Source organism: Diceros bicornis, chromosome 10 (assembly GCF_020826845.1).
Source record: "Diceros bicornis minor isolate mBicDic1 chromosome 10, mDicBic1.mat.cur, whole genome shotgun sequence".
In the NCBI taxonomy this organism is placed as follows: Eukaryota; Metazoa; Chordata; class Mammalia; order Perissodactyla; family Rhinocerotidae; genus Diceros; species Diceros bicornis.
Window position 1 is genome coordinate 2,771,374 of NC_080749.1, and position 27,500 is coordinate 2,798,873.

At 54.8% G+C, this 27,500-nt stretch overlaps 2 protein-coding genes across 8 annotated transcripts in view; one reads left to right on the top strand and one right to left on the bottom strand.

Moving 5' to 3' along the window:
* Positions 1-18,493, top strand: part of ARHGEF4 (Rho guanine nucleotide exchange factor 4) — a 151,645-nt gene extending 133,152 nt beyond the window's left edge. For 2 of the 5 annotated variants that reach the window (XM_058548708.1, XM_058548709.1), the window contains 9 exons: positions 10,032-10,211; positions 11,314-11,490; positions 11,570-11,749; positions 13,501-13,733; positions 14,093-14,222; positions 15,637-15,768; positions 16,565-16,808; positions 17,604-17,681; positions 18,258-18,493. In XM_058548708.1, coding sequence (XP_058404691.1) covers positions 10,032-10,211; positions 11,314-11,490; positions 11,570-11,749; positions 13,501-13,733; positions 14,093-14,222; positions 15,637-15,768; positions 16,565-16,808; positions 17,604-17,681; positions 18,258-18,409 — 1,506 coding nt within the window. In that variant the 3' untranslated portion in view covers positions 18,410-18,493. Of the gene's footprint in view, positions 1-5,886; positions 6,154-8,954; positions 9,938-10,031; positions 10,212-11,313; positions 11,491-11,569; positions 11,750-13,500; positions 13,734-14,092; positions 14,223-15,636; positions 15,769-16,564; positions 16,809-17,603; positions 17,682-18,257 lie in introns of those variants that run through there. The other 3 variants (XM_058548711.1, XM_058548710.1, XM_058548712.1) reach the window with 3 other exon arrangements.
* Positions 18,494-20,095: 1,602 nt separating this feature from the next.
* Positions 20,096-27,500, bottom strand: part of FAM168B (family with sequence similarity 168 member B) — a 58,759-nt gene continuing 51,354 nt past the window's right edge. For all 3 annotated transcript variants that reach the window (XM_058548713.1, XM_058548714.1, XM_058548715.1), the window contains 4 exons: positions 27,153-27,295; positions 26,842-27,019; positions 25,039-25,164; positions 20,096-24,605 (listed from right to left, as the gene is read on the bottom strand). In XM_058548713.1, coding sequence (XP_058404696.1) covers positions 25,052-25,164; positions 26,842-27,019; positions 27,153-27,295 — 434 coding nt within the window. In that variant the 3' untranslated portion in view covers positions 20,096-24,605; positions 25,039-25,051. The remainder of the gene's footprint in view (positions 24,606-25,038; positions 25,165-26,841; positions 27,020-27,152; positions 27,296-27,500) is intronic.

Below are 27,500 nucleotides of genomic sequence, written 5' to 3' on the forward strand. Positions count from 1 at the left end.
CTGGTCATGACATACTGAGTATTTCTGCTTCATTCAAAGCAGATTCTGAGCACCCGAGATCTCGCAGCACCCAGAAGATTTTCTCCTCAAGGGGGGTCCATTTATGAACAGTTAGCCTTAACATTTCCGTGAATGAATGGGCTGGGAGACTTCTCAGAAATCCTAAAGGAGTGTGGTGTCCTGGTTTCGTACGTGACAGCTGGGTGTGAACTGTCGATGGTGGACAAACTCTTCTTAGGCCCAGCTCTATTGAATAATGATTCTAAATAGTTGTTATATAAAGCTGCTTTCTTGGCGCAGTTGGCAGTCTCATAAAATAGTTGTTATATAATGATTTATTCAAAATCCATGGTGCATAAAGAATAAACATCCAAAGAAGTTGGTTTTTTCAATAAATAAAGCCTTTAAGTGCTTCTCATAAGCTATTTTGAATGGAAGGTGTTCTAAAATTGTATCATCTTAAGCAGAATTCACAGACAATGGTTTGGTTTTCCTTGAAGACTCAGGCTACCCTCTGCAGTCTTGGGGCCCAATGGGGGGGCAGCATGGTGTAGTGGGGAGAACCCGGGCACTGGGGCCTCCCAGACCTGCATGGGGGTTCTTCTCTGCCAGCGACCAGGTGTGGAGCTTGGAGCAGATAACCCTCTGAGCACTGGTTTACTTTCCTGTGAAACAAGAGAACCGTGAGGTTACATGAGGACTGACTGAAATAACGAATGTCAATAAGCTGCACGTGGTGGGTTCTCAGTAAATCTCCAGTGACAAGGATGGTAAGGAAGGAGGAACACTACCATAAAGCCTTTAGAGACTCTGGAGTGGTGTGGGTTATCTGACTGGCCATCAGTGCTGCATTGCTTGAGTTCTCATGTCTGCTTTTCATAGTTGTGTGTCTCCCACCTAATGGTGCAATTCTGGTCTGTCCCATCTTGCTGCCGGTGAGGAGGTGCCTCTTGGAGGCCTGGGCAGGCTGTTCATTCTAAGATGCTCTGGACGAGGAGAGGCAGAGTCAGGCCTGCTCTGAGAGAACATGGGCTCAGGCAGAGGGTACCCGTCGAGGGAAAGAGGGGCTAAGATGAGGAATGGTGTAGCTCCTCTGTTGGCTCCTTAAAGAATCTGTTTCCTGTTTGGTTCAAAGTCTTTCTTGGCATTGGAGGTTACTGAGCAGACAGGGCAGTGCTGTCGGACCTTACGTTTAGAGCGCTCTCCAGGGCACCTGTCTTCCCTGGACACTCAGCACGCCCTTTGGGGGAAGGACTTGTCACCTCACAGAGGGGGACAACGGTCAGGTGGGGAGCCCCTGTCAGGGATGCAGCAGGCTGATGCAGGGTGCAGGCTGGGCTCCCTCATGAGAACCACCAGCAATTCTAGATGCTGATGGAGAAAGCCCACGAAAGGCAGCCCTGACAGGGGCAGTGCAGCAAGAAGGCCAACATCCCCGGGCTGACCCCCATCCTGCCACTGGCTGGTGGAGGACCTGCAGCAAGTCACTCCTTTCCCGGGGCCTCGGTTTCCCCATTGTGGGGCAGATGTGGCACCTGGGCTCCCCTGGCAGCTATAGGACCGTCACTGTGCCCCGGGTATCAGGTACTCGGGAATGGCAGCACCCGTTATACGATCTGTTGGCAGCGTTAAATAGACGCAGTTGATCAGAAACGTGGAAGAGATACAGAAGGTGATTCTCCAGTGGCGTTCCAAGAGCAGCAGGCACAGGCAGGAACTTCACAGCACTTTTGTGTTCTGGGTGCATAAGGAGTGAGAGGATGCACCCACACACACGAGAAGGCTGTGGGTGTGACGTGTGCACGTATATGTTGTATGCATGTGACACATATTTACTGAGTATGTTATATGTGTCAGGTCATGTTCTAGGCCCTGGGATATGGCTGTGCAGATGTGGTCCTGCCCTCAGGGGGCAGCCGTTGGGGCGGGGCAGACTGTGCATGTCTGTGTGGACACCTGTTCTCTTCCGTGTGCCCTGGCGGAAGTGAGAAGGGGCAGTACCTTGTTCATTCTGTGTTCCCTGCACCTCCTGACTGTCCAGTCCCCGCAAGATGAGTCAACCTCCCAGAGACGGAAGCAGAGGAGAGGAGGGCCTGGCTCCCAGCACCTCTTCGTGGAACACCTAGAGGACACCGCCAGACACAAGGCCAGCTAGGGACTGGTCCTTGGTGGAGTTGGTCTGACCTTCTCTCCAAGTGTTTCTGTCTTCCCCAGTGCCTGTGACACTGGATGTCTGTTCCCAGGCCTGACCTGGCTCTTGCACCCCGTCCCCAGCCGCAGGGAGGAGCCCGACAGATACCTTGTGCACGCCCTGCTGTTGGACAACAGTGGGACTGAAGTCTCTGTTGAGACAGGGTGGTCACAGCCCCAGGGCCAGGGCTGCACGCTGTCTGGTGCCAGCACATCCACACTGGCTTTCTTCTTCTCTCCCGAAGCCATGGTGCAGGGGGCTCAGCCCTCATCTGCCCCAGACACCTCTGTCCCCCTCTACCTCCATGTCAGTCCTGCCACCTTGGCAGAGCTGCACACCCACCCAACTAGTCTGGGTGGGCCACTCCCTGGTGCCACCTCCAAGGGCCTAGGCCTTTGCTTTCAAGCTTTTCTGGCTTTGTTTTTGGTCATGAAACACACACAAAAAAGGCTGTTGCCACTGTCTTCCCTGCTGTATACCCAGACCACCAGGATCTAGAGACTGGGTGCCCCTGGGGCAGGGTGGAGGCCACCTCTCAGTCCTTGGTCCTGGCCCAGGTTCAGAGGTTCTTCTGCCACATCAAACCCTCCCTGGGCTGCTCTGCTGCACGTGGGACAGAGGCCTTGTCCCAGAACTGGGCCATGGCTGAAGTTCTAAAACACGCCCCAGGAGCCAGCACGGCAGCAGGTAGGGCGCTGTGCAGACCAGTGGGCTCCTGCAACTGCCCTGATGAGGGGTCTGAGGACACACAGGCACAAGGGTACAATGAAATGTCTGACCCGAGTCAGGGGTTCTGAGCCACAGCCCACTGGAGGGCATGTCACACAGTCTTACCAGAGGAGTGCTGGGTTTTGGGGTGGCAGGGAGCCTCTGATGCTGTCTGATCCCCACAATCCTCCTGAGCCTCATTTTCTGAAAAACTGGGCAGGAGCTGAAGACTCTTTCCTCCCAAGCAGACAGACGGGCCCAGGCTGCCCCTTCAGATCTGAGGGAGGCAGACAGCCTCTCCGGACACATTCCTGGCCCTCCCCTGCCACACACAGGAACCCACACACCCACACACATGCTGGCATCCACCAGGGGTCTTCAGCAGGGTGGTGATGTCCACAGGTGCCCTCATCTGTACTCACTCACTGCCTGTAGCACTGGCACGCACACATGGAAACCTGAGCAGGCAGAGACAAAGTCACCACGTGTGAACACTCAGCCTCTATAATGTTCCCTCCATGGGCTCCTCCTGCCCCAGGACTCACAGTGCTGAGCATGGAGCCTAGGAATCTCTGCCCACTTCCAACTGCTTTTCGGTCTCCTCAGCCCCCTCAGTGGCAGCCTTCTGATCCATCAGAGGGGCATGGTGACTGTGACAGAGCGAGAGACGCCTGCACGTGAACTTTGAGCCCGACAAGGTTAAGGCTGCAGGCTCTGTCAGGGAGGCAGGGCAGACCCCTGGGGACCTGACATGGGGTTGTTTAACAAGCTGCAGACCCACATGCAGAAGAATGAGATTGGACCCTTATCTCACACTATTCACAAAAATCAACTCAAAATGGATTGAAGTCTTAAACACGAGACCTGAAACCATAAAAATACTAGAAGACACAGGAAAAATGCTTCTTGACATTGGTCTGGGCAACGATTTTTTGGATATGGTACCAAAAGCACAGGCAGCAAAAGCAAAAATAGACAAGTGGAATTTAATCAAATTAAAAAGTTTCTGTGCAGCAAAGGAAACAACAGAGTGAACAGGCAACCTATGGAATGGGAAAATACATTGCAAAGCATATATCTGATAAAGGGTTAGTATCTAAAATATGTAAGTAACTCATACAATTAAATAGCAAAAAACCCCAAATAATCCAATTTAAAAATGGGTACAGGGGGCCGGCCAAGTGGCGTAGCAGTTAAGTCCCCGAGCTCCACTCCGGCGGCCCGGGGTTCTAAGGTTCGGATCCCGGCTCAGACTGACACGCCTCTTGTCGAGCCATCCTGTGGTGGCGTCCCATATAAAATAGAGGAAGATGGGCATGGATGTTAGCCCAGGGCCAGTCTTCCTCAGCAAAAAGAGGAGGATTGACATGGGATGTCAGCTCAGGGCTAATCTTCCTCACAAAAAAAGAAAAATGGGCAAAGGACGTGAATAAACATTTCTCAAAAGAAGATGGTCAACATCACTAACAATCAGGGAAATATAAATCAAAACCATAATGAGACACCACCTCACACCTATTAGAATGGCTATTGCCAAAAAGACAAAAGATAAGTTTGGTGAGGATGTGGAGAACTGGAACCCTTGTGCCCTGTTGGTGGGAATGTAAACTGGTGCAACCACTATGGATAACAGTATGGAGGTTCCTCAAAAAATTAAAAATAGAACTATTATATGATCCAGCAGTTCCACTTCTGGATATATACACAAAGGAAAAGAAATCAGGATCCCAAGGAGATAACTGCACCCCCGTGTTCACTGCAGCATCGTTCACAATAGTCAAGACGTGGAAACACCTAAGTGTCAGTCAACAGATGAATGCGTAAAGATGAGCTATTTATGTGTGTGTTATACACAATGGAATATTATTCAGCCTTAAAAAGAAGGAAATCCTGCCATTTGTGACAACATGGATGAACCTGGAGGACGTTATGCTAAGTAACATAAGCCAGACACAAAAAAACAAATACCATATGATGTCACTTATATGTGGACTCTAAAATAGTCAGACTCACAGAAGCAGAGAGTAGAATGGTGGTTGCCAGGGGCTGGGGGAGGGAGAAATGGGGAGATATCAGCCAAAGGGTACAAAGTGTTAGTTCTGCAGGATGGATGAGTTCTGGAGATCTAATGTACAGCATGGAGCCTAAAATTGAGAAGACTGTAGTGCATACTTTAAATCTGCTGAGAGGTTAAATCTTGTGTTCTTACCACATACACACAAGATGGTCACTATATGAGGTGATGGATGTGGTAATTAGCTTGATTGTGGTGATCATTTTACAATGTATATGTATATCAAAACATCAAGTTGTACACCTTAAATGTATACAATTTTTGTCAATTATACCTCAGTAAAACTGGGGGATGGGGTGGCGGGGGTAGCGGCTGAAGAAGCCAGAAGAAGCCAGCCGCTTTCCCAAAGGAACAAATGCTGCTCTGACGGGGAAAGTCAGTAAGAAGTCCTGAGTCAGGGCCATCCCGGAGAACCTCGGCGCAGGTCAGCCTCAGTCTGTCCACAGTTCAAATCCGGGCTCCGCCATCCCTGTATTTCTGTGTGGCTTGATCACTGAGCAACTTACCAGACCTTTCAGAGCCGCATTTACTCATCTGGGAAATGCGGGCCAAGGGCAACCCTTGGTGCTAGGAATCAGAACCCCTGGTTCATCCCCGTGGCCCTGGTGTGCCTGCATCTGCTAAGCCGAACGGCATCCCGCGCGCCGCCGCGATCATCTGTGCGCCTGGCCGGCCCGGGGCCAGGACCGCTGTGTCGGCTTTGAGGGTCCCCCGACCCCCCCGAAGGAGGCGCCGAGGGCAGAGCGCCGCGCCCGCCCGAGCCACCCCGCCCCTCCCGGGCCTCCCGTCCCCGCCCAGGCGGTGGGCGCGGGTGCTGGGCTCGCGCCGGAGACGCGGCGCGCACGTCGCGGGCGGCAGCGAGAAGCCCCGGCCGGCGGGCGCACGTGGCTCCGCCCCGCTCCGGGCGCTCCGGCCGCCCCGGCCACCCCGCTCCCGCCTTCTCTGGCGGGGTCTCGGGCTGCACCGAGCGCCGGGCGCAATGGCGAGGGCCCCGCAGTCCCGGCGCCGCCCCGCGGCCCCCGGCAGCGCCCTGCGCGCCCTGCTGCGCTGCAACCTGCCCCCCGGCGCCCAGCGCGTGGTGGTCTTCGCCGTGCTGGCGCTCCTCGTCCTCATCAACGTCGTGCTGATCTTCCTGCTGGCCTTCCGCTGACCGCGGGCGGCGCCGCGGTACCGCGCTGCGGTGAGTGGGCGGCGTGGGCACCCCCGGCCGCCGCGCGTCTTCCCTTCCAGCCCCAACAAGCCCATCCGGCTCCTCGCGCGCCCAGCCGGTCGTGACCCGAGGTGCGGCCGCTGGCCTCGCCCGGCCCGGTGAGCCCGCACCGGACCCGCCCCTGCCAGCCCACGTGCGAGGCCGGTCTGCGTGTGCGCCCCCCGGGGTGCGGCCTTGTGGATGACTCAGGGGCGTGGTGACGTGCCACGGGGTTCCTCCGTGTGTTCGCCGTGCCGTGTCGTGTGTGTGTGTGTGTGTGACTAAAATGGCTCGTTTGCGTGTGTAACTGAGGATGCGGATGCAGCTGTGCCCGCGGCTGCCCCTGGTTGTCTGGAAATAGCGTGCACGTGACCTCGGTGTGAGCGGGCTGGGCAGCATTACGTGTGGGTTGAGAGGTATGTGGAGGATGAGTGGGCGCCTCTGCGCACATTACCTGCAGTTGCTTTTCCCATTTTAGGTCTTAAAATAACGGGTCTCAGTCAGTGTGCCCTCCCCACGGGCAGAGACCTCCCCCGCCCCCCCTTGCAGGTGGGCACTCTGAACGCTCCCCACCCCAGGGCTGCACAGGGCTCGCGGGAGCTGAGCCACGTTCCCAGACTCCCATTGGAATCCTCCCGCAGCGGGCTGCATACCTGAGAGGCAGGAGATGGGGCAGGGTGGGAAGGGCGGTGGGCGGTCATGCCGGGGGGAGAGAGTGCACTTTCAGGCGGAGCCTGGCTTCCATGGGCCTGTCAAAATCTCAAGGGCACAGGAGGGGATCCTGCCCCCTGCCCATGGCTTGTCTTAGTCTTGAACTTGCCCTTCCACTGGGACACTCCCCCACCAGCCCCTGCGTACACACCCTATGCCTCAGAGCCAGCTTCTGCTCCCCTGCTAGGCCAAGAGTGAGCCTCCGACCCCTGCTCCACCCAGCTCTGGTGGGCGGGAGTCTTGGCTTCCCTGCCACTGGACCTCAGACAGAGCCCCAGGAAGGGCCTCTGCCCAGAAACCCACCCAGCAGGGGCCCTGGCCGCCTCTGGGCTGTCCTGGAGGTAGAATGTGGCTCTGGCCTCTTGGAGCTGCATTTGGTCTTGGTAACATCACAGAAACAGGTAATGTCATTGCTGTAACTCTTCAGAGTGCCTCCCATTTGTGGATCTACACAGGAGCTTTGGGACCCAGGTAGAGACATTGTTACTGTGGGCTTCCATGGAGACCAAGGCACAGGGAGATCAGGGAAGTTGCTCACAGCTGTGTCTATCAAGTGCCTCCTGTTCCTGGCAAGGTGCTGGGATGAAGAAGTGACAAGGGCGACCCACCTTCCCCCACCGCCAACACGGGCTTCCAGGTGACTGGGCAGGACTGGTCCGGCTTGTCCGTACAGGTGTCAGGAGGTCTCTCTGGGAAGCCCTGCCTCTTTGCCTCACACCTGGAGCCCCCCCCCCAGCTCTGTAGAAACCACCCATGTAGGAGCCCCAGCCCTCTGCCAGGGCTGGCAGAGGAGGGCAGAGGCAGAGCACTGGGCCAGACAAGAGGGGCTTTTTTTTTTTTTTTTTTGTGAGGAAGATCAGCCCTGAGCTAACATCCGTGCCAATCCTCCTTTTTTTGCTGAGGAAGACCAGCCCTGAGCTAACATCTATTGCCAATCCTATTGCCAAAGCCCCAGTAGATAGTTGTTTGTCATAGTTGCACATTCTTCTAGTTGCTGTATGTGGGACGCGGCTTCAGCATGGCCCAACAAGCAGTGCGTTGGTACACGCCCAGGATCCGAACCCAGGGCCACCAGTATCAGAGCACGCTAACTCAACCACCAAGCCACGGGGCCAGCCCCCAAGAGGGGCTTTTGCTCAGCGCTCCTTTGAGGGAACCTGGGGACAGGGGGAGATGCCTGAGCTGCTTAATACCAGGCGGGAACAACCTGGGAAGGGAAACAGTGGGAAGCTGGAGTGTGTGGCGTGTGTCTGTATGACTTCCTCCCGGCCAGGGCTCCAGCAGTGAGGGCAGCGTCTGTGCTGTCTGGGAGACCTCTGTGTGCAGCTGCTGTGAACTGAGGATGACAGCATCCACCTGCAGTCCTTCTCAGGAAATCAGACCTGCATCCCATTAGCGAGCGTGTGACCGTGCGCTTGCAGCCGCACGTCAGGGTGTGCAGGGAGAGGGAGTCTCAGGCCACCTACTTCTCCAAGATCAGAACAACAAAGCTCACACAAAAAGTGTGTTCCCTGCTGGATCCGAACCTCAGTTGTCTGCTGTCTGTGAGAGAAGGTGCACGCAGGTTGTGGGTTATTCTAGGAGTGATTTCATCAGGGTTTGGAGCAGGTTTCACCCCCAGGAAATGGGAAGAACTGGTGGCTTCTGGATGTGCTTGCTCGGGCCCTACCTTGGAGGAAAGGCCTGGCCTGGGTAGGCTCCAGTGCCTGCTGGCCTGCCCTACCCCTTTCCCCGCCCATTCGGGCACAGTGGAGGCCTCTTAGACAGTGACTGGAACTCACTCAGGTGGAGAGCCAGCAGTCCTGCTGCGGCTCCACTCTGGTTCCCATTTCAGTGTGAGGATTAGCACCCACTGTGCCCTGGGGACACCCAGGACACGCGGCCTGAAGCCAAAAGAGGACTCACGGGTGAGGGGGGCAGGGGCAAGCCGCTTGGAGGAGGAAACAGGGCAGAAGGCCTATCTGGTGACGCTTCGAGGCCTTGACTGCTCTGCCGAAGAGCCAGCCCGTGGCTCTGACAATCAGAGCCAACACTTGGTCCCAGCAGAGAGGGGATGGACCTCACCTCCTGTACAGCCCCCAGCCCAACCCTCCTCCTGCCATAAGAGCCCAGAGCCATTCATCATTCATGGAGCAGAAACTGAGCCTACATTACAGGAAAGCAGGTGTCAGCCCAACGGGCAATGAACCTCTGGGAGTGAGGGCTGCCTGGGACGGTGCCGTCTCCCTGCCTCCCGGGGCTGGGGAGCATCTCTCCTGATGTGAGGTCCATGACCACCAGGAGGAAGGAGCCATCCCAGTTAGTTCAGCAGAGAGACACTGATATAAAGAATTGTTAGCTGGTATCAAGTAGTTAGCTCATACCCAAACGCACAAGAACAGTACTGAGGGAGCAGCTACAAGACAAATCGACCTCTCCTAGAGCTAGGGGGAAAGGAAGGAGGTTGGAAGAATGAAAACTGAGAATCCTATAGGCTTGGGACCTGGAGCGCTGAGGAGGGCTGCTGCTCAGCTGGTGCTGGGGAGGAGGGTGGGGGCGCCATGAGACTGGTTCTGCAAGTGTTCAGAAAACACTGCAAGCCAGGTTAGCTCCTGCAGTGGCGGGACACCACCGTCCCGGGGTGAAGCGGCATTGTTGCTTGTCGGTAACCTCTCCCAGGTACTGCCAGCCCACAAGAAGCCAGCAGGAGGGAGCAAGCTGCTTGCCTCAGCTCTGCAGTCCTCTCCAGTGCCACATGAGGAGAGCCTAGAGGGGAGCAGCTGGCACAGCAGAAATGCAGCTTGCGGGAGCCCAGTGCCAGCATCGCAGAGCAGAGCAGAGATGATGGGGGAAGCTGACAGGCAGGGGTTTCCTCACTGGCCCAGTGGGGGTGGGAGGAAAGTGTGCCCTGTGCAGGGGAGTGAGCAACATACTCGCCCCTCAGATTTGGTGGCTCACCAGGGTCCCAGTGGTCACGTTCACTTCAGGCTTCATCATCAGCTCTGCCGGTCTAGACACGCCCAGGGCATAGCACTGCCCCCTGAAGAGGGATGCCAGAGTGAGCCCCTGTCTGCCCCTCTGTCATGTGAGTCAGAACCCCCTTTTCCCAGGGCTGCCGGGGGTGAGGGCCAGAGGGCAGCCTTACCCCACTGACCTGCTGTTCATGGCTCTCTCCACAGCTCATCAGCGATGGCAGTGTGGTCTGTGCTGAAGCACTCTGGGATCATGTCACCATGGATGACCAGGAACTGGGCTTCAAAGCTGGGGATGTCATTGAAGTAATGGATGCCACCAACAGAGAGTGGTGGTGGGGCCGCGTCGCCGACGGCGAGGGCTGGTTCCCAGCCAGCTTCGTGCGGGTATGGTACCGGCCTGAGCTTCTCCTAGGCCTGTAAAGAGCCAGCTGGCTCTGCTCAGAAATGCCGGCCTGAAGCACTCTGGGGGCCGAGGTACTGGGCACAGACCTCCGGCTCGCAGCTGTGCTGGGACTGCAGGCTGTGGGCTGGGCGCTGGGTGTCAGGAAGGCCAGCCTGGGGGTGCGACACAGCCTTCCCCTGCAGAGCTGCCACCTGCTCCCCCTGCCCCAGGGCCCTCAGTGGCCAGAGATGGTGGGTCAGAATGGCAGTGTGGCTGCCTCTAAGGGGAGTCTGCATATTAGAGTCCCACCGCCCAGGCAGCTCGGTCTACCAGGCTCTTCCTCAACACTGCGCAGAGCATCTGCTTGAGTCATCTCAGTTACAGCTTTCACAGCAGCCCAGGGGCTGGCACCGTCACTTACACTGGGGGAAACTGAGGCATGGACAAGTCAGTCCTTAGCCCAAGAGATCAGCCAGATCCTACCTGAGGTGACCTTTGGTCTCCAAGGAAAAGCCAGGACAAGGGCAGTGGGGAGGAGAGATCCCAGGCCCTGGGGTTCACAGCTTCTCCTGCCCCAGACCCCCGGACAAGGTGCCCACTCTGCACCCTAAGCCATTCCTAGTACAAAGCCACATCACTCATGCGCTTATGTCACAGCCCCTAGAGGGCCCTATGAGCAACACTGGTTCAGAACTCTATAGTTAGTATCTGCTCTGTGCCCAGCACAAGCCGATGCTAAGGGCACCTTAGGGGGAGGCAGGTAGTCTGGGATAACGGACAGCTGCAGCGGTCATCGGACTGTCGGCCCCCTGTGCAGATGGGCACTGTGCGGGCGATGGGCGGAGGGGAGCTTCCCGCCCTGCCCAAGGCCCCTGTGCGTCCTGCGAGTTCTCCTAGCTTTAGTTCCCGGCTGCGGGGCGCTGACTGCACCCCCCGAGGGCGCTGAGCCCCCCAGGGTGCTGACCGCCCCCCCCGGCGCTCACCCCCACCCCGAGGGCGCCGACCCCCCCAGGACGCTGACCCCCCCCCCCCAGGGCGCTGACGCCCGCCCCCCAGGGCAATGACCCTCCCCCGGGGGCGCTGACCCCCGCGCGTTGCCCGCAGCTGCGTGTGAACCAGGACGACCCCGCGGACGACGAGGCGCCGCGGGCCGGGGCAGGCGGGGCAGAGGACGGCGGGCCCGAGGCGCAGAGCAGCAAGGACCAGATGCGAACCAACGTCATCAATGAGATCCTCAGCACCGAGCGCGACTACATCAAGCATCTGCGCGACATCTGCGAGGTGAGGCCGGCGCGCGCGGGCGGGCCGGCGCGCGCGGGCCGGGGGGCCGGTGCCGGGGCTGACGGCGCGCTCGGCCCAGGGCTACATCAGGCAGTGCCGCAAGCGCGCCGACATGTTCAGCGAGGAGCAGCTGCGCACCATTTTCGGGAACATCGAGGACATCTACCGCTGCCAGCGGGCCTTCGTGCAGGCGCTGGAGCAGAGGGTCAACCGCGAGCGCCCGCACCTCAGCGAGCTGGGCGCCTGCTTCCTGGAGCACGTGAGCGCGCCCGCCGGACCCCACCCCGCGCCCTGCCGCCCGGACCCCGCCCCCCGCCGCCCGGACCCCGGGACCCCGCTCCCCGCCCTGCCCCCGGGGCCCTATCCCCAGCCCTGCCCCCCACCCTGCCCCCGGGAGCCTACCCCGCACCGTGCTCCTCGGACCCTGTCCCCACTCTGTCCCCGGGACCCTACCCCCCATCCTGTCTCTGGGACCCTACTCCCCACCCTGTCCCCGCTCTGCCGCCGGGACCCTGCCCCCCACCCTGCACCCACCACCCCGCGACCCTGTTCCCAGGACCTGCTGCCCTGGCTCTACAGTGCAGTAGCTCCTGGGGGCTTGGCCGTCCCCCCATACCCGGCCCACACACTGTAGCCTGCTTTGCTTTTGGCTCCCAAGCTGCCTTCTTTTGGAAGGCCACCTTGTAGCTGAAACCCAGGCAGCCTGCCATTCTTCCCAGAAGCTTCCAGGCCCCACTCCCCGACCTGCCCCACTGCCTTCACCCTTCAACACTGTTGTGGAAGTGTCTCTGTTTCTGTAGGGGTAAATCAAATCAGAGAAGGCCCCTTGGAGCGGGGCACCTGGGCATCAGCCAGTGAGGTAGGAGATGGGTTGGGCCACCTGTTGAGCACTCCAGAGCTGTTCACAGCCAGTTCTGGGGTCCCTTACTCAGTGAGCAAACTGAGATATGTGGAATTTACAGTGCTTACTTCCACTAAATGCTAGTTGGCATTTAGCCATAGTTCACTGGTCTGGGCTAGATGAACTCCTGGTCTTGCCTGATGGGGAAAACACTGGTTTTAGCCCTCTCCTTTGCAGTCACGGGGGGGGGGGGGGGGGGGGGGGGGGGGGGGGGGGGGGTGAGCGAGCCCATCAAGGACAGTGTGGCTCCTTCCATACCAGTGGGTGTTGGGAGGGGCCGGCCCCTCTCTCCAGCGGCAGGAGGAGAACTGAAGGGAGGGGTGGACGGTCCAGGTGCAGGAGCGGTGGGGGGCTGGGCACCCAAGTAAGTGTGGGACTTGGGTCCAGTTTTTCAGCAGCAGGAAGGGGGAAATAGGGCAGGTCCAGGAGGAGGCACTTGATTGACATCACCTAGTGTGACCATCACAGGACCCCGCCCGCCGGCCAGCTGCTGTTACTCTCCTTCCCCACCCAAGTCCATGAAGTCTTAGGTTGACAGATGGCAGACCTGGTCTCTCTCTGGCTCCAGGTAGATGAAGCTTTTAAAAAGAAGAGGCACAGTGAGTCTCATGTGCAACAGACGCACAACGTGGACCTATCTGTCACGTTGTGTAGAATACAGTGACGGTGCTGTCCTTCAGATATGAAGCCGGAACTTGGTGAAGACGCAGCAAGACACTGGGCTGAGGATGAAAACAACCCAGGAGGCACAGCATAGACCCTGGCATCCATTTAATCTCTCTTAATCTCCCCACCCACCTCCTTTTGACCTTGACTGATAGCCCTTCCTTATTAGCATCATTGATCTCATCCAAAAAACTGACAAAGTATCTTCTGGGGGGCCCTGCTGAGAAGGCCGGGGTGGTGGGCGACAGAGGCGCACAGGTCTGAGTGTTCAGAGGTCTTCCCCATCCCAGGTGTAAGATTCCGTGTAGCTTGTGCCCAGTGAAGTAGGTAGACAGAGCCTGAGTTCCTGGAGCCCGGCTCCTGCTTCCTCCTGCCATGTGCCGGGGGTCTTGGGGGACCTGGGGGCAGGAGCCAGCCTCGCTAACCTGCAGCCCTGCCCGCAGCAAGCAGACTTCCAGATCTACTCGGAGTACTGCAACAACCACCCCCGAGCCTGCCTGGAGCTCTCCCGGCTCGCCAAGCTCAGCAAGTACGTGTACTTCTTCGAGGCCTGCCGGCTGTTGCAGAAGATGATCGACATCTCCCTGGATGGCTTCTTGCTGACCCCCGTGCAGAAGATCTGCAAGTACCCTCTGCAGCTGGCTGAGCTGCTCAAGTACACGCACCCCCAGCACAGGTAGGAGGCTGCTGGTCGAGGGGGCAGCCTGAGGCTCTACACGCCTCAGGTCGGCCTGTTTGCTGAGTCCTTCTAGTGTGCTGGGCACTGCTGCAGGCACTGCAGCCACAGCACAGAGGAAAACCACCCCTGCTCTCACGAGCTGTCGTTGCAATGAGGGAAAAGAGGACATATTTGGGTATTAAATTCCACTCTGTGCCGGGATGTATGGAGAAGATGGGGGTGTGCATTTGACAGGGGAAGAAATGGCCAATGGGCACAGCCGCAGAGGGAAGCAGCTCCACAGGGGTCTTCAGGAGGCTCCCAGCCCATCTCTGCTCTCCGTCTGGCAGCCCTCTCCCATCTCTGTTCTGCCCCAGGGATTTCAAGGACGTGGAGGCTGCCTTACATGCCATGAAGAACGTGGCCCAGCTCATCAATGAACGGAAACGGAGACTGGAAAACATTGACAAGATTGCTCAGTGGCAAAGCTCCATAGAGGACTGGGAGGTGAGGGCCTGACACCCCAGAAGATACCATGGGGCTTGCCCCTGAAAAATCTAGGAGGGAGCTGAGGCAGCGAGTCATGCTCCTGGGAGCTAGCAAACAGGAGCTGGTGGTGGGCAAGCGGGTCCTCCACTTGGGCCCACCAGAGCCCTGAGCTCCAGGCCCGTAGCGCTGCCTCCCAGAGCAGGCCCGGTGGCCTCTTTCCTGGTGAAGAGTGTGGGGCACGTGTGAAATACCACACTCCTCCCAAAGTGCAGTCAGCCAGCCCAGCAAGAGCGGCTGTTTCTCTGCCCTTAAGGGACAGGCCAGATCCCCCAGTTTGTTACCCACCAGGACTCCCACAGAAGGGCCCCAGCCTGCCACAGCATGACCAAAAATGGACCCACCGCCCAGAACCTCCTGGTTCCTTTCTCTGGCTCGCATATTCTCCATATCAGCCAATCTTGCCTCCTGAGGCAACACTGAGGCCTGAAGGAATGGTGACATTCCTGTCCTGCTCTCTCTATCCCCACCTATCTGGGCCCCACTCTAGAAATACAGCATTAGACTCCCTGGGGGTGGGGCTGAGCAATGTTGGTTTTGTTTTGTTTGGGGGTTTTGTTTTTTGTTATTTTTTTCACTTTCCTGGTGATTGGTTCTGAGGCTCAGCCCTAGCCAAGGACCCTACAAACTTTCTTATCCCAAAACTGAATGGCTGCCAACTCCTGGCTGTGGCTTGCATTTTCCAGGAGCAATCGGAAGGGGGCAGGGCTTAGTCTGCAAGTTTGAAGTCTAATGATGGGACTTCAGGTACCAAATACATTGAACTGGGAGGAAGACCTCCCCTGCCCCTAAAAGACCAGCCTCAGAGGTGACTTCTAACCAGGTCTAATCATTCTCAGGGCAGCACTGTCCAATTGGAGTATCACGTGAGCCACAAAGGGAATCTTACATGTTCTAGTAGCCATCTTAAGAAAGAGAAAAGGAAACAGGTGAAACTAACTAAAATAATGTTTTATTTAACTCCATATATCCAAAATATCATTTCAACATGTAATCAACATAAAATATCATTAGTGAAATATTTCACATTCTTTATTTCATACTAAGGCTTCAAACTCCATGTGGATTTTACTCACATGACGTCTCAGCAGGGATTACTACATTCCAAGTGCTCACGCCACTGGCTGCTGAGGGGCCCCATTTTGCAGAGACAACCAGCTCGTGGGTCAGACCACCTTTCTACCCACCAACGGCCCCCACTACTTCCTTGGGCTTCCGGAGCAGCGCCCCTATGGCCTGCTGCGCCCTGCAGACCCTGGCCTGGTGGGGGCCACAGGCAGGGCCACTGGGGAGCCCTCCTCCTCAAGATGGAGGCAGGATGCAGAGCCCAGCAGAGGAGGCCTCCTCGAGCTCACAGCTCTCCTTGGGCCCCCAGGGGGAAGACCTCCTGGCCAGGAGCTCAGAGCTCATCTACTCGGGGGAGCTGACTCGAGTTACACAGCCACAAGCCAAGAGCCAGCAGAGGATGTTTTTTCTCTTTGACCACCAGCTCATCTACTGTAAGAAGGTACCTGCCCTGCTGGGTAGAGCGGGAATGGAGGGAGTGCAGCTGCGGGCTGGGAGCAGCTGCCCAGAGAACAGGAGCCACACCCCAGTGGTCCCTCTGTCCTGGGGTCCTGAGTGCAGCAAGCTCTTCCCTGCTTAGGCCCTTAGGGCCGGGATGAGGGTGGCTCTTTGCAGAGTGAGCCTAGTAGCCTCGGAACCACGGGCAGCCCTCAGAGTCTGACCAGGGCCCAGTGAAGTGAACAACACCCTCCTTTCTCACCTAGCCCCTGCTTCTCAAGCTACCTCTTCTCTCCCTGCAAACCCCAGCTTCCCCTCCCCAACCCTGGGCTCCTCTGCTCCAGCTGCCTCCTGGCGTACTCCTTGCTGCTAGCTTCTACTCCTTTTCAAAACATGGCCCACCAAGCCCTGTCCGGGAAGCCCTCTTGACCACTAGCTCTGGCCCAGCCCTGGTGGTCCTGGTGCTCTTCTCTGCTGTGTGGTGTGGGCCCTGGCCCCGTTTCCTTGGCTGTCTCCCCACCAGACTATGGGTGACTTAAAGACTTCCTAGGCCAGTCAATAACTGTTAACTGAAAGAGCAAGGCTCCTCCATCCTGTGTTCAGCACAGTCATGGGCCGCACTAGGTTTGCTCTGCCCTCATGAGCTCACTGCTGGGGAGGTGGGTGTGCAGCCCATCAGCCCTTCCAGTTATAGGGCAGAGGGTAAGGCAGGGCCTTGGACATGGTCAGGAGAGTGGTTCAGAGGCTGGGGAGGGGCCCAGCAAGCAGGCTGGACAAGGAGCTCACAGCATCTCTGGCAGGACCTCCTCCGCCGGGATGTGTTATACTATAAGGGCCGAGTGGACATGGATGACCTGGAGGTGGCAGATCTGGAGGACGGGAAGGACAGAGACCTCCACGTGAGTGTCAAGAATGCCTTCCGGTTGCACTGTGGCACCACGGGAGAGAGCCACCTGCTGTGTGCCCGGAAGCCTGAGCAGAAGCAGCGCTGGCTCAAGGCCTTCACCAGGGAGAGGGAGCAGGTGCGGCTGGACCAGGAGACAGGTGCGACCCGGCTCAGCCTTGCTCCTGTGTGAGGGCCCATGCAGCCATCCTCACCCCTCAATGTCCGGAGGTCAGGACAATCTTAGACTGAAGACAGCACATCTTACAGCCCAAGAGCCTCTGGGTCTGGCGAGGCTCCAGGGCACCTCTTGGTTTCAGCCCCAGGGCATGGATCTGCTAGCCTGTTGGGGGCGTTTGCTTCTACCACACGTGGACATGCATACACGCATGCACACTCCATAGGGTAGGGGCCCTCTGCTCAGGTGCGGGGACCTAGGGGAGCCCCTTTCCAGTATAAGCCCTGGGAGAGCCCTGGAGTGGGAGGCGGGCACTGGCCTCCAGAAGCCTCCCCCCACCCCCACATGAGTAGGGCATCTTCCCACTGCATTTCTCTCTTGTCGTGGGCCCCTGGCATCACACTCTGTAGTGACCAAGTCGGCTCTTGGTCTGGGAAAGAGCCTCCTTTCTCTCCACAGTGGAGAGAAAGAACACTAGACACTGGACACACTAGGGATCAGGTGAGGGTGGGTGATGGGGGAGGGCAGGGGAGGATGTAGGGAGGGCCTGAGAAAGCACCAGAGCATCTCCTCTGCCTGGTTGGCCAAGGTGGGCTGGCTGAGCCCCATCCGGCATGATGGGCCCCCAAGCATGGTGGGTAGTGCAGGGTACAGAGCTGCACTGGTACCGGGGAGCACAGGACAGGAGCAATGTGGGCAGGGGAGGAGGGGGTGGGGGAAAGGCAGCCAAGTGCTCGCAAGGAAGCGGGGTCTCATTTGTGCCCCTCCCTCCTCCCAGGCTTCTCCATCACTGAGCTACAGAGGAAGCAGGCTATGCTGAATGCCAGCAAGCAGCAGGCCACAGGGAAGCCCAAAGGTAAGCAGGTGGAGTCCCACCTCTACGCACGGCAGCCTGGCCCAAGCCCTGATCAGACTCTTCTCTGATCCCCAAAGCAAAGCCAGCTAGCACCTAGTCCTCAGAGCTGCCCACTGCCCTTTGCAGGTGTTTGACCCCAAAGGTTGGTGCTGGGAGTCATCAGTGACGAAGCTGCATCAGTGTGCGGTTGACACCTGTGCTCTCAATCCCCTCAGACACCCACAGTAGCACCATTAGTAACAGAGCTCACTTCCCCAGGCAGACTGCTTTCTGGCAAGGGGCTGATCTCCCCATTCCTACAGACGTTAAATGCCTCGCACAAGGCCTGAGCCATGGAGAAGCTCCAGGCTCCTGAGCTCCCCTGGCGTCCCAGCCATCCCCTCTGCAGGCCAGAGGGTGGCAGCCCAGGCCCCTGGGTGTGGTCAGCCCTGTAGGAAGCAAGGTCCTTCCCATAGGCGTCTGAGGCACAGCCTTAGGACGGGCTCCATCCCACTCTCTGCAGTGGAGGCTGCTACCCTGCCCTGTGCCACCTGGCTCCCCAGGCACCTATGACCCCTGCCGTCTTCTCCTGCCCAGCCCTCTGCCGGCCCTACTACCTGACACGCCAGAAGCACCCGGCACTGCCCACCAGCCTGCCCCAGCAACAGGTCTCAGTGCTGGCAGAGCCCAAGCGGAAGCCATCCACCTTCTGGCACAGCATCAGCCGGCTGGCACCCTTCCGCAAGTGAGCCAGCGCCCCACCCGCCAGCACCATCTGGACCTTCCCTGCCTGCGGGCCTCCAGCTGTTCCTGCCCGAGGCCCACCACATCGGGCCCTCCTCTGCCTGTTATACAAACTGGAAGCGAGCAGGGCTGAGTGAGGAAGTTGCTCAGTGCTACCAGTACATGCCAGGTTCCATGCCCCCATTCTTGCTTTCTTTCTCACTATTGGTGCACTGAAGACACCAGCTGGAGATGGAGCCTCAACAGCACGTGAACCTCTCGCCCCGCTCCGGACCTTTGTGGGGCCTCTTGGGGGCCACAGCTCAGAACCACCCCCACCGGCCAACGTGCATGAGGAGACTGGCCGCTTTGGACATCTAATCATCCCTTCTTCTGTTGTTTCTGGGCAGGAGACCGTCTGCCTTCAGCCACCTGCAAAGCCAGGCTGTGAGCCCCTCTGCCCTCCAATTCTCCTTGCAGGCCTCCAGCCCCCAGCTGGTGGTACCAGGCAGCTTGCATCCCTGAGGGTGGGAACCAGGAATTCTGCGCACAAAAACGTCTGGCCCAGAGCCCAGCCGCTCTGCTTCCCAGTCCCTCTCTAGACACTCCTGGCTGCCGGACACCCTCTTCACTTGTGACATCTTTGTTTATAGTGCAACGAAAACAAAACCGTAGTCAGCTGCATACTTCTGTCAAGGTTTGTGACCAGTCCACGTATAGCTGTGGGTTGATTCTAGAACCTTGTTCTAGTTTTTTTGTTTGGGTTTTGTTGTTCTAACAAACAAACAAACAGTGGAGAAAAAGTATTATTATTGGTGACACACAAGGATTGCCTTACCCTAAGTGAGCGTGAGAAGCCATAAGGACTGAATTCTGTGGCCCAGCATCCAGGACTGACCCACCCATCCAGAGGCCGGTGGGCAAGTGGGTTGGATGGAAGCCCACATCTTGCTGAGGCGGGGCGCCCATGAGTGTGGCCAGGGTCTGGCTTGTGGGTGTAGAGCGCCGAGCCATCCCTCTGGCCCATGAGAATTCAGCAGCATGTACAGTCCTTCTTGCACCATACCTTCTCCAAGCCAGAAGCCACATTTAATTTCATAAAGAAACGTGAAAAATAAGCTGGTGGCCAGCCCTTGTTTTCTGTTGGTCTGTATGTTTTCTCTTCTGCACCCCTTATCCTTCCTGTGCTTGTGATCTCTGACCTAGGCCTCTCCTTAAACTGCAGAAAGGAGCTAGCAGCACCGAGTGTGGTGGGGCTCACCCACTTGCAGACCATGCCCTTAGGCTTTGGTGCAGAGAGCCTCAGGGGGGCTGGAAGGGCTGTGCAGCCTGGGAGCCCGCTCTCTCCGTGAGTGCTCCCAGAGTCCATGTTTGGCTGAAGTTAGCAAATGTGAGTTTGGGGGACAGGCGGTCCACAATCTTTTTGGGTCTCAGCCGCCTCCTCGCTGAAATGGGGTTCCCAGGACGCCCCGGCCTGCAGGACTAGAAGATCGAGGGCAGCTTCTCCCGTTCCCACCTGAGGAAACAAACAATCCCCACAACCTGCTGCCTCCACATACCCTTACACACTGCCAAGGCCACTGGGGTGAGCACCACAAGGCCCTCTTGCCCCTCCCTGCATTTCCTAACTTGAGAGAAGCTATACCACCTCCCAGCCAGGCAAAGCCACCTCGAGACAAAACCCACAGGGAAAAATCATGAAAACCACGATGTGCAACACAAGTCAATCTTTATTGAAAACTGCAGTATTCATACATAACAATTCTTGTTACAATAAACGTGCTTTTAAGAATTCTGAATCTGAGCTCATCTCAACAGATTGCATAAAAAAATTAAAATAGTATGACTTTACACATAATGGAACTGGCTCAGGATGGTGTTCCATTCCTTTGTATTGACACCTTAAGTTCAATGCAGAGGTGAGTGTGAGGGATGCCTTTAACACTGGAAGACACTGACGTAAGCTTTAAAAAAGTACCAGGAGAACGGTCTTAAAAAAACAGTATTTAAAAAATCATTAAAAAAAAAAAAGGAACCGTTTCCTAGTCAGTCATAAGCCATGTGGCTCCTTGGGGCCTCTCCTCTGAGAGGCCATCACAGAAACCCTACCAGGAGCACAGGAAAGATGGCCTCAGATCCAGCCCAACTAGTCCACTGACACTGTCCACACCAAGACCCATGGGAGACTGCACCAGGGTTCAGGAGGCTGAGGTGAGATGCCTGTCATCTCCAACACCCCAATCCTGGGAGCACACTGTCTCCTAAAGCTCGCTGCGGGTCCCTGCACAGAGATGTCTGCCTCTCCTCTGTCTCCTCGTCCCAAGTGACTTGACGTTAGTCCTGGGGACTCAAATACAGTTAGCCCACAGGTTTTCTGTTCCTCAAATGAAGAGGGGTGGGGAAAGAGACAAATCCTCTGAAACAAGTAAAATGAACTTCGCAATTTCCTACCTGAAAAGATCAGACCCTCCTCTGCAGTGTGTCATCTGCAGTCTACTGAGAAGACTGCACCTACAGAAAGCTCAGGTTGAGTAATAAGCAGCTCAGGGAAAAAACACAGACATTTGAGATGCACTAGAGAGGAGAGCTAAGCAGTCTGCCCCTCCCCTAAGCCAACCGCACTTCTGTTTAGAGACACACTCGCCCCTTAGAAAGCACCTCCCACCTCAAGCCACGCATCCTTAAACCTGCTCTTGCGTCCAGTGGAGGGTCAGACAGGCGTCCTGTCTTGTCTGGGCAATGTCCAGGCTGGCAATGATTGGGGTGTCCAGCCATTAGCTAACAGATGGGAGAAGGTGGCCCAACTGGTCAGCATAATACTGTTTCCAAGTGTTTACAAAGCACAGGTGAAGAAGTTTGGCTTTCTTTTTTTAAAGCAGGCCCCAATATCGATGTGGCTGGTGCCTGCCATCCCTTCACCACCCACTGGCAGGCACACTCACAGAAACCCATGTGGGGACAACACTGCCAGATATCAGCATATCTGAAATGCCTTAAGAATATATTTCCTCTCATTACTGAAGTGATGATACCACCAGATAGAACAAGGCTTACTGCATGCCCAGCTTGGGAAGGGCAGGATACTACTTACTGACCAGGTGCCCACTCCAAGGCTCAGGAGCCCCCTCATCTCCTGTAAATACTACATTTGCATAGCACTCAAGAAACAGACTCACAGAATAGCAACTGGTAGGCCTAATAACAACACCAACGAGAATGTTCTGGAAATATTTAATACAAGAGACATAAAAGGTTCTGGAAGCACCTCCATGCCTGTTACCATGCCCTGGTCCTGATGTTAACCTCACCTTGCAGAGGTAGTGAACTGATAGGACCATCGCTCAATGCCAAATACTCTGTCACTGGCCCAGATCCAAACAAGACTTCCTTAAGCAGAGAAACAGACCTCCTACACCCTAGGCAAGAGGCCGTACAACAAAGATATTCTAAAATATCCACGTTTATAGGAAATAGGTCCTGTGCTTCCCTGTCTCAACTTCTAAAAGAACCATGATTCAGCTGAAAGACTCAAATTAGGAATGTCACAACCAAAAAACACAAAATTTCTCTGAAATGTTCCACTATTGTGCTTGGATATCAAATTATGCAACTTTATAACAGAAGTTCTATTCCTTAATTAATTTTACTGCAATTAAATGCTGCTAAAATGACAACCTATGATAGTTTTGTTACTGTTCATATGTCAGGAATCTTACCTGCTAGATACATTCTAACTTTCATCATATTTGATAGGTGATGCTCTCATAGTTTCAAAATCGAAAAAATTTCCACACAGATGTATTCCATAAAGCAAAAGTATATGATCAAGTCTCCCAACTCAACTTTACAAAGGGAAAAGATTTAAAAAAATTATAGAGGGAAAGTATTTATGAAGCTGATGTAAACGGGGGGAAAATGCAACCCACTCTTCTTTCTCTCTTGAAAACACAATTTAATTCAGTGCTCGTGAAAACACTCAACTGTGTGTGCCAAGTCTCAAGCAAGCCTGGAGAAACATCCTATATAACTTCTCATACCTTTCTCCTGAATTCAAATGATTCCACCTCTGACAGGGAGTTGTGTGTGTGTGTGTGTGTGTGTGTTTTCATTTTGCTGTTTGTGGCTTTTTTAAAGCATACACTAAAATTATATTTTCTCCTAATCTGTTACACTAAATTGGGGAACCTGACTTCTTGTTCCTCAGTTAGTTCAGCCCCTGGAACCCTTAGAACCTACTGACACTACAAAGCATCCACTATACAGAGAGAATGACCAACACAGAGTTGAAGAAGTGGACACAAGCATTGTGCCTGGGATAAATGGCTACTACACACACACACACACACACACACACACACACACACACACACACGTTAAGTGCTCATGAAGCAATTTAAAGTACTTATCAGTAACCACACTATGTTAATAGACATTAGGAATAAGGAATATTCTGTTTACAATAATCCATGCAAAAGTATTCCTAAAATTCTTATAAAATACAATGTGAAAAAGAAAATTATGAAGAGTACTTACTATAAAAAATAAGGTTACCAAAGGCTCAGGGGTCAGGTGTCCCACTCACCAACCAAGGCTGAATGGCAAACCAGCACCAGAGCACTGACCTAGCTGCCAGAGACACAACAAGAGCAGGGTCCCTGCCCAACCAAAGCCCATGGCACTTGAAACAAGGATGGGGTGGAACACAGTCACATCCCACCCCTGCCTGACAGACTGCTGGAAGGAAACAAAACCCTCCCCCCACCCCCTCTGACTCTCTGAGAACAGACACACACTCCCATCCATACAAGTTGGGCACATTTAGGCAAAAAAAAATCCTCTTGATCTCGTATGTACAATATTCAGACTTTAAATACAAAATCCTTTCTGTAATAAAACCCCAGCAGGCAAATACATTCAGATGCTGCCTACACTTGCTTTGTGCCGAGCGCCCTCAGCTGCAAGAAGAGCCAGCAGAGGAGACTCACGGATAGCAGGCCCAGCCCTCCCCACGCCTGTCTCCTAGGAGGCCCCTCCAGACAGTCTCAGAGGACACATCCCCATCAGGGGGATGGGCCCAAACAGCCACGCCCTGCCTCTCTGAAAGACAGACTCAATTTCAAATAAAGGTTTGTTCCCTTTTAATAGTTCTTAAATATAACTTTCTTCATGATACACAGCTGAAATCTTTGCCCTTCTCTGTGGGGGAAGAACAGTAATGCCTACATATGTTTTCAGCTGACTCAAACATTTCTCAGGAGAAAAAAAGGAATGATTTTCTAAGCTGAATAAAGGAGAGGCCGAGACCTCCTCCAAGTGTGGCTGTTCCTCATTCACACACCTTCCATCCCAGGAAAATAATTTAGTTCTACATAGGACTTTTCCAATAAAGATACAGAAAACACCAGTGCTATCTCTAAGAGACTGGTAATGAGAATTGAGATAGCAGAGAAGACTGCTTTGCTGATACGTAAACTACCTCTTGCCCCTAATTGTACTGGCCACACAACTCTACCCTTCCATGACAATCATTAAGAAATGTCCACATCGCACGGACCCCACAGCCTAAATGGAAAAAAAGGGATGCCCACTGACCCAGCTACACCCACGCAGCTGTAGCCCTCCCTACACTCCCCCACCCCTGCAACTCTCTCCCAGTGCAGTCCATGTGAAAGAAAGAGCTGGCTGCAACTCTGAGTCCATGTGTCCAACTGGCAACCCACATCAACCCCAAAAGGTTGAAGACTCATCTAAGAGATTTCAGATGCTCTATGAAGAAATTCACTGTAACACTTATAACTTTAAGACTTAGCATACATTACAACAGTGCATTAGTGATACAAGTTGTAAAATACTTTTCCATTCCTTTGGATTTTGCGTATGATGGGTTTGTATCAGTCACTGCAGGTAGACTGAGCAAGCTCTGTTTTTGTGTTTGTTTTTTTAAACATGCATTCAACTAGATATGATTCAGAATAGATTAATACTCCCTTTTTATCATTACAGTTAGCTAAAAAATTGCCAGGCAGCCCACAAAACGGGATTTGCTTTAAGACCAACCCAGAGAGCCAGCTGAAGACTCACAGCGCTGGGAGCTGCCGGGCCGGGCTGCAGTAGTGTTAGCTAAGTGTCGAGAGCATTAACAAAGTCCTGGTTGGAGGCACGAGGCCTGCAGCACCAGCTGTGGAACCTCCGTAATGTGAACGCAGAGCTCCATCCTCAAACCTGGGGGGAGAAAAACAGACACACAGTCACGGAGCTCTCTGGCACCGCTGCTCCAAAAAGGAGGATGACGAAATCTGCTAGGACCCAGAAAGGGCAGCAGCGGGAAAGGCCACTGCTCCTGGTCCCCGTGGACCTCAGAAACTTCCAGTTACACCTGGACTCCTACTTCCTGCAGGAGGCAGTGGGAGGTTGGAGCACAGTCCAGGTAAGGGGCAAAGTACACAGTGTACACAGCAAGTACTCAATGGTTTCCCTCTGTCTTCTACTTCGTAGAGTCCCAATAAGAACAAAAATTTAATCACTGCATTGCCCTTGGATCAACAGTAAGGTAGCATTTCTCTCATTAGCGCCTTAAGCTGTGGGAGATTTGACATTCTCCACTGACAAAAATGCACTTTAGTCAAGAACAGAGCCCACCTTCATCGGCACTTACATGTGCAGGGTGATCACCACTGAGGGGGCACGTAGCTGTAGGTGGGTGTTCCGGGGGCCCGATACGTGGGCACTGTGACTGGGTGGGGGGCGACAGGAGTTGGGGAGTGGGCGGTCAGCAGGGTACCTGGAAGAAAGAGCAGTGGGTCTCAGTGGTAGGCAACTCCACCTACACACAAGGCTGGCCTCCCATCCCCGAACGGCTCCATGCTGCCTCTGACGAGAATGCAGGCTTGGCTCTCTTTGCAAGGAGGGCGGTACATAGGAAGAGGGGATGGGCTTGACCTAGAGTGCTGCCAGAACTCTGATTATATACAACTCAAAGATATAAACACAGCAAGCTCACATTGATAATGTGTTTGGGGGGTGGCCCCGTGGCATAGCAGTTAACTGCGGGTGCTCCACTGCTGGCGGCCCAGGTTCGGATCCCAGGCGTGCACTGATGCACCGCTTGGCAGGCCATGCTGTGGCGGCGTGGCATATAAAGTGGAGGAAGATGGGCACGGATGTTAGCCCAGGGCCAATCTTCCTTAGCAAAAAAGGATTGGCAACGGATGTTAGCTCAGGGCTGATCTTCCTCACAAAAAAAGGAGGAGTGGCATCGAATCTCAGCTCAGGGCTAATCTTACATACACACACACATACAAAATAGTTAAGATGATAATAAATAAATGGACGGGAAGGAAGGAGATTCCAAACTACATAAGCTTCTGAGTACATTACGATAAATGTATTTTCCCTATAATTGCGGAAAACTTCAGGACTATCAGAGTCCATTTATAGACAAGCACTACCTCAAGCCTAACAGCCTCCTCTTGCATCTCTTCACTCTCCGTCTCCCTGCCCACACCCAAGCCAGGGCCTGTCATCTCCTCCCTCCACGTGCCTCAAACATGCAGTTTCTGTCTGTGCCACTTCCCCTTGGCCTTCACAGGTAAGTACGGGAAAGTCAAATAAAACAGAGTGAAGCACACATGGTGTCCTGAAACACCTCTCTCTCTGGCACATTTCCTTACACTAAAGTAAAGCCTAGACAAACAATGATGAAACAATATATTTTTAAAAATTCCCAGCCATGGGCAACCAAGTACATTGTGTGTACGTGGGCCCCAGCCACAGACAATTCACATGCCCATAGGAGGTAACCTAATCCCTAGACATTAAATCAAGCCCCTAGGGTTCCATGGTTCCAGGGAGATGTGCCCATCCTCACCAGGGGTCTCCTCTCTCTGTGGTTTATTTTCCTGACCTAGGGGAAGCCTTGGGAAACAGAGCCGATGGATGCCAAAAGATTCCTACAAGCAGCTGTTACCTCTATTAACACAAGACCAGCTTTCCTAGAGTCATGTAAACATCCAAACATCCAGACAACGTGGCTTGCAAAAGCAGCCCTAAAGAGAAGTATCAAGAGGGCAGGCCCCCAGAACACAAAGTATCCTCTTCTGCTCAAGCTTCATGTGCTCACTGGAGGATGTGGTCACTCCTATCCTTACTGCAAAATGGCCCACCTCACCGACAAAGTGGCCCCATCAAATCCAGAGAGCGATATCCAGTCACAATCCCCGAGAGGGTACTGGTTCATGGTTTATTACTCTAAATCCCACAACCCAGTCTCCTCTCAACTGAAAGGAGAAGGGGAGGGAAAGAAAAAGATAATATGCTGATCCTTCTCAAAAGAAGCACATGTCCCTTCCACACAGCACTAGTCATGAAAAATCAAAGCCAAGGGTCAGAGTACCAGTGAGCTCTCCCTCCCCCAGCTCTCATGCCACCATGGAACAGGCACCCAAGGTCAAGGACTCACCTGCTGACATCGCCATAGTGGTCCCAGCCACCATGCCCATGGTGACCCCGTTGCCTCTAGGCGGAGGGATGGGTGCAGGGTACACTGTCGCCGGCATGCCATTGGGCTGCACCACTGTGGTGTGGTGGATGACATGAGGAGGTGCTGCGTACAGGGGCTGTGTGTAGTACGTGCCTTGCTGTGGGGAATAAGAGAGACATCTGCCACAGGGTCCCATGCCCAGCGGGTCAGAGTCCAGACGGAACCAACCCTTCCCAGAAACACAGTGCTCAGGAGCACCGTTAATAGGCAACACTGCAGCCCAGGCCTACCTGTGCATATGGACTCTGCTGGGGGTAGGCACTTCGCACAGGGTACACAGCGGTCTGGTAGGGGTTGGGGGAGGAGGAGTACGGCGGCACTGCCCCACTGGTGGGGGAACAGGACACTTTGTAAGGCGTGCCAGGAGTGTAACCTGAAACAAAGAAGGAAGCGCAGAGTGACATCAGCATCATGGCAAGAGTGAGCTCTTCCGTTAGACTCTCTCCCCTAAGATACAGTGAAAAAGACAGTCATAAACCAACAGAGGACATTCACACAACACGATAGATGTCTGAGAGACCCATGCAGCCATACATCTCAAGGTGGGGGTGCTGGACCCCAGGGGAAGAAGTGGAAGG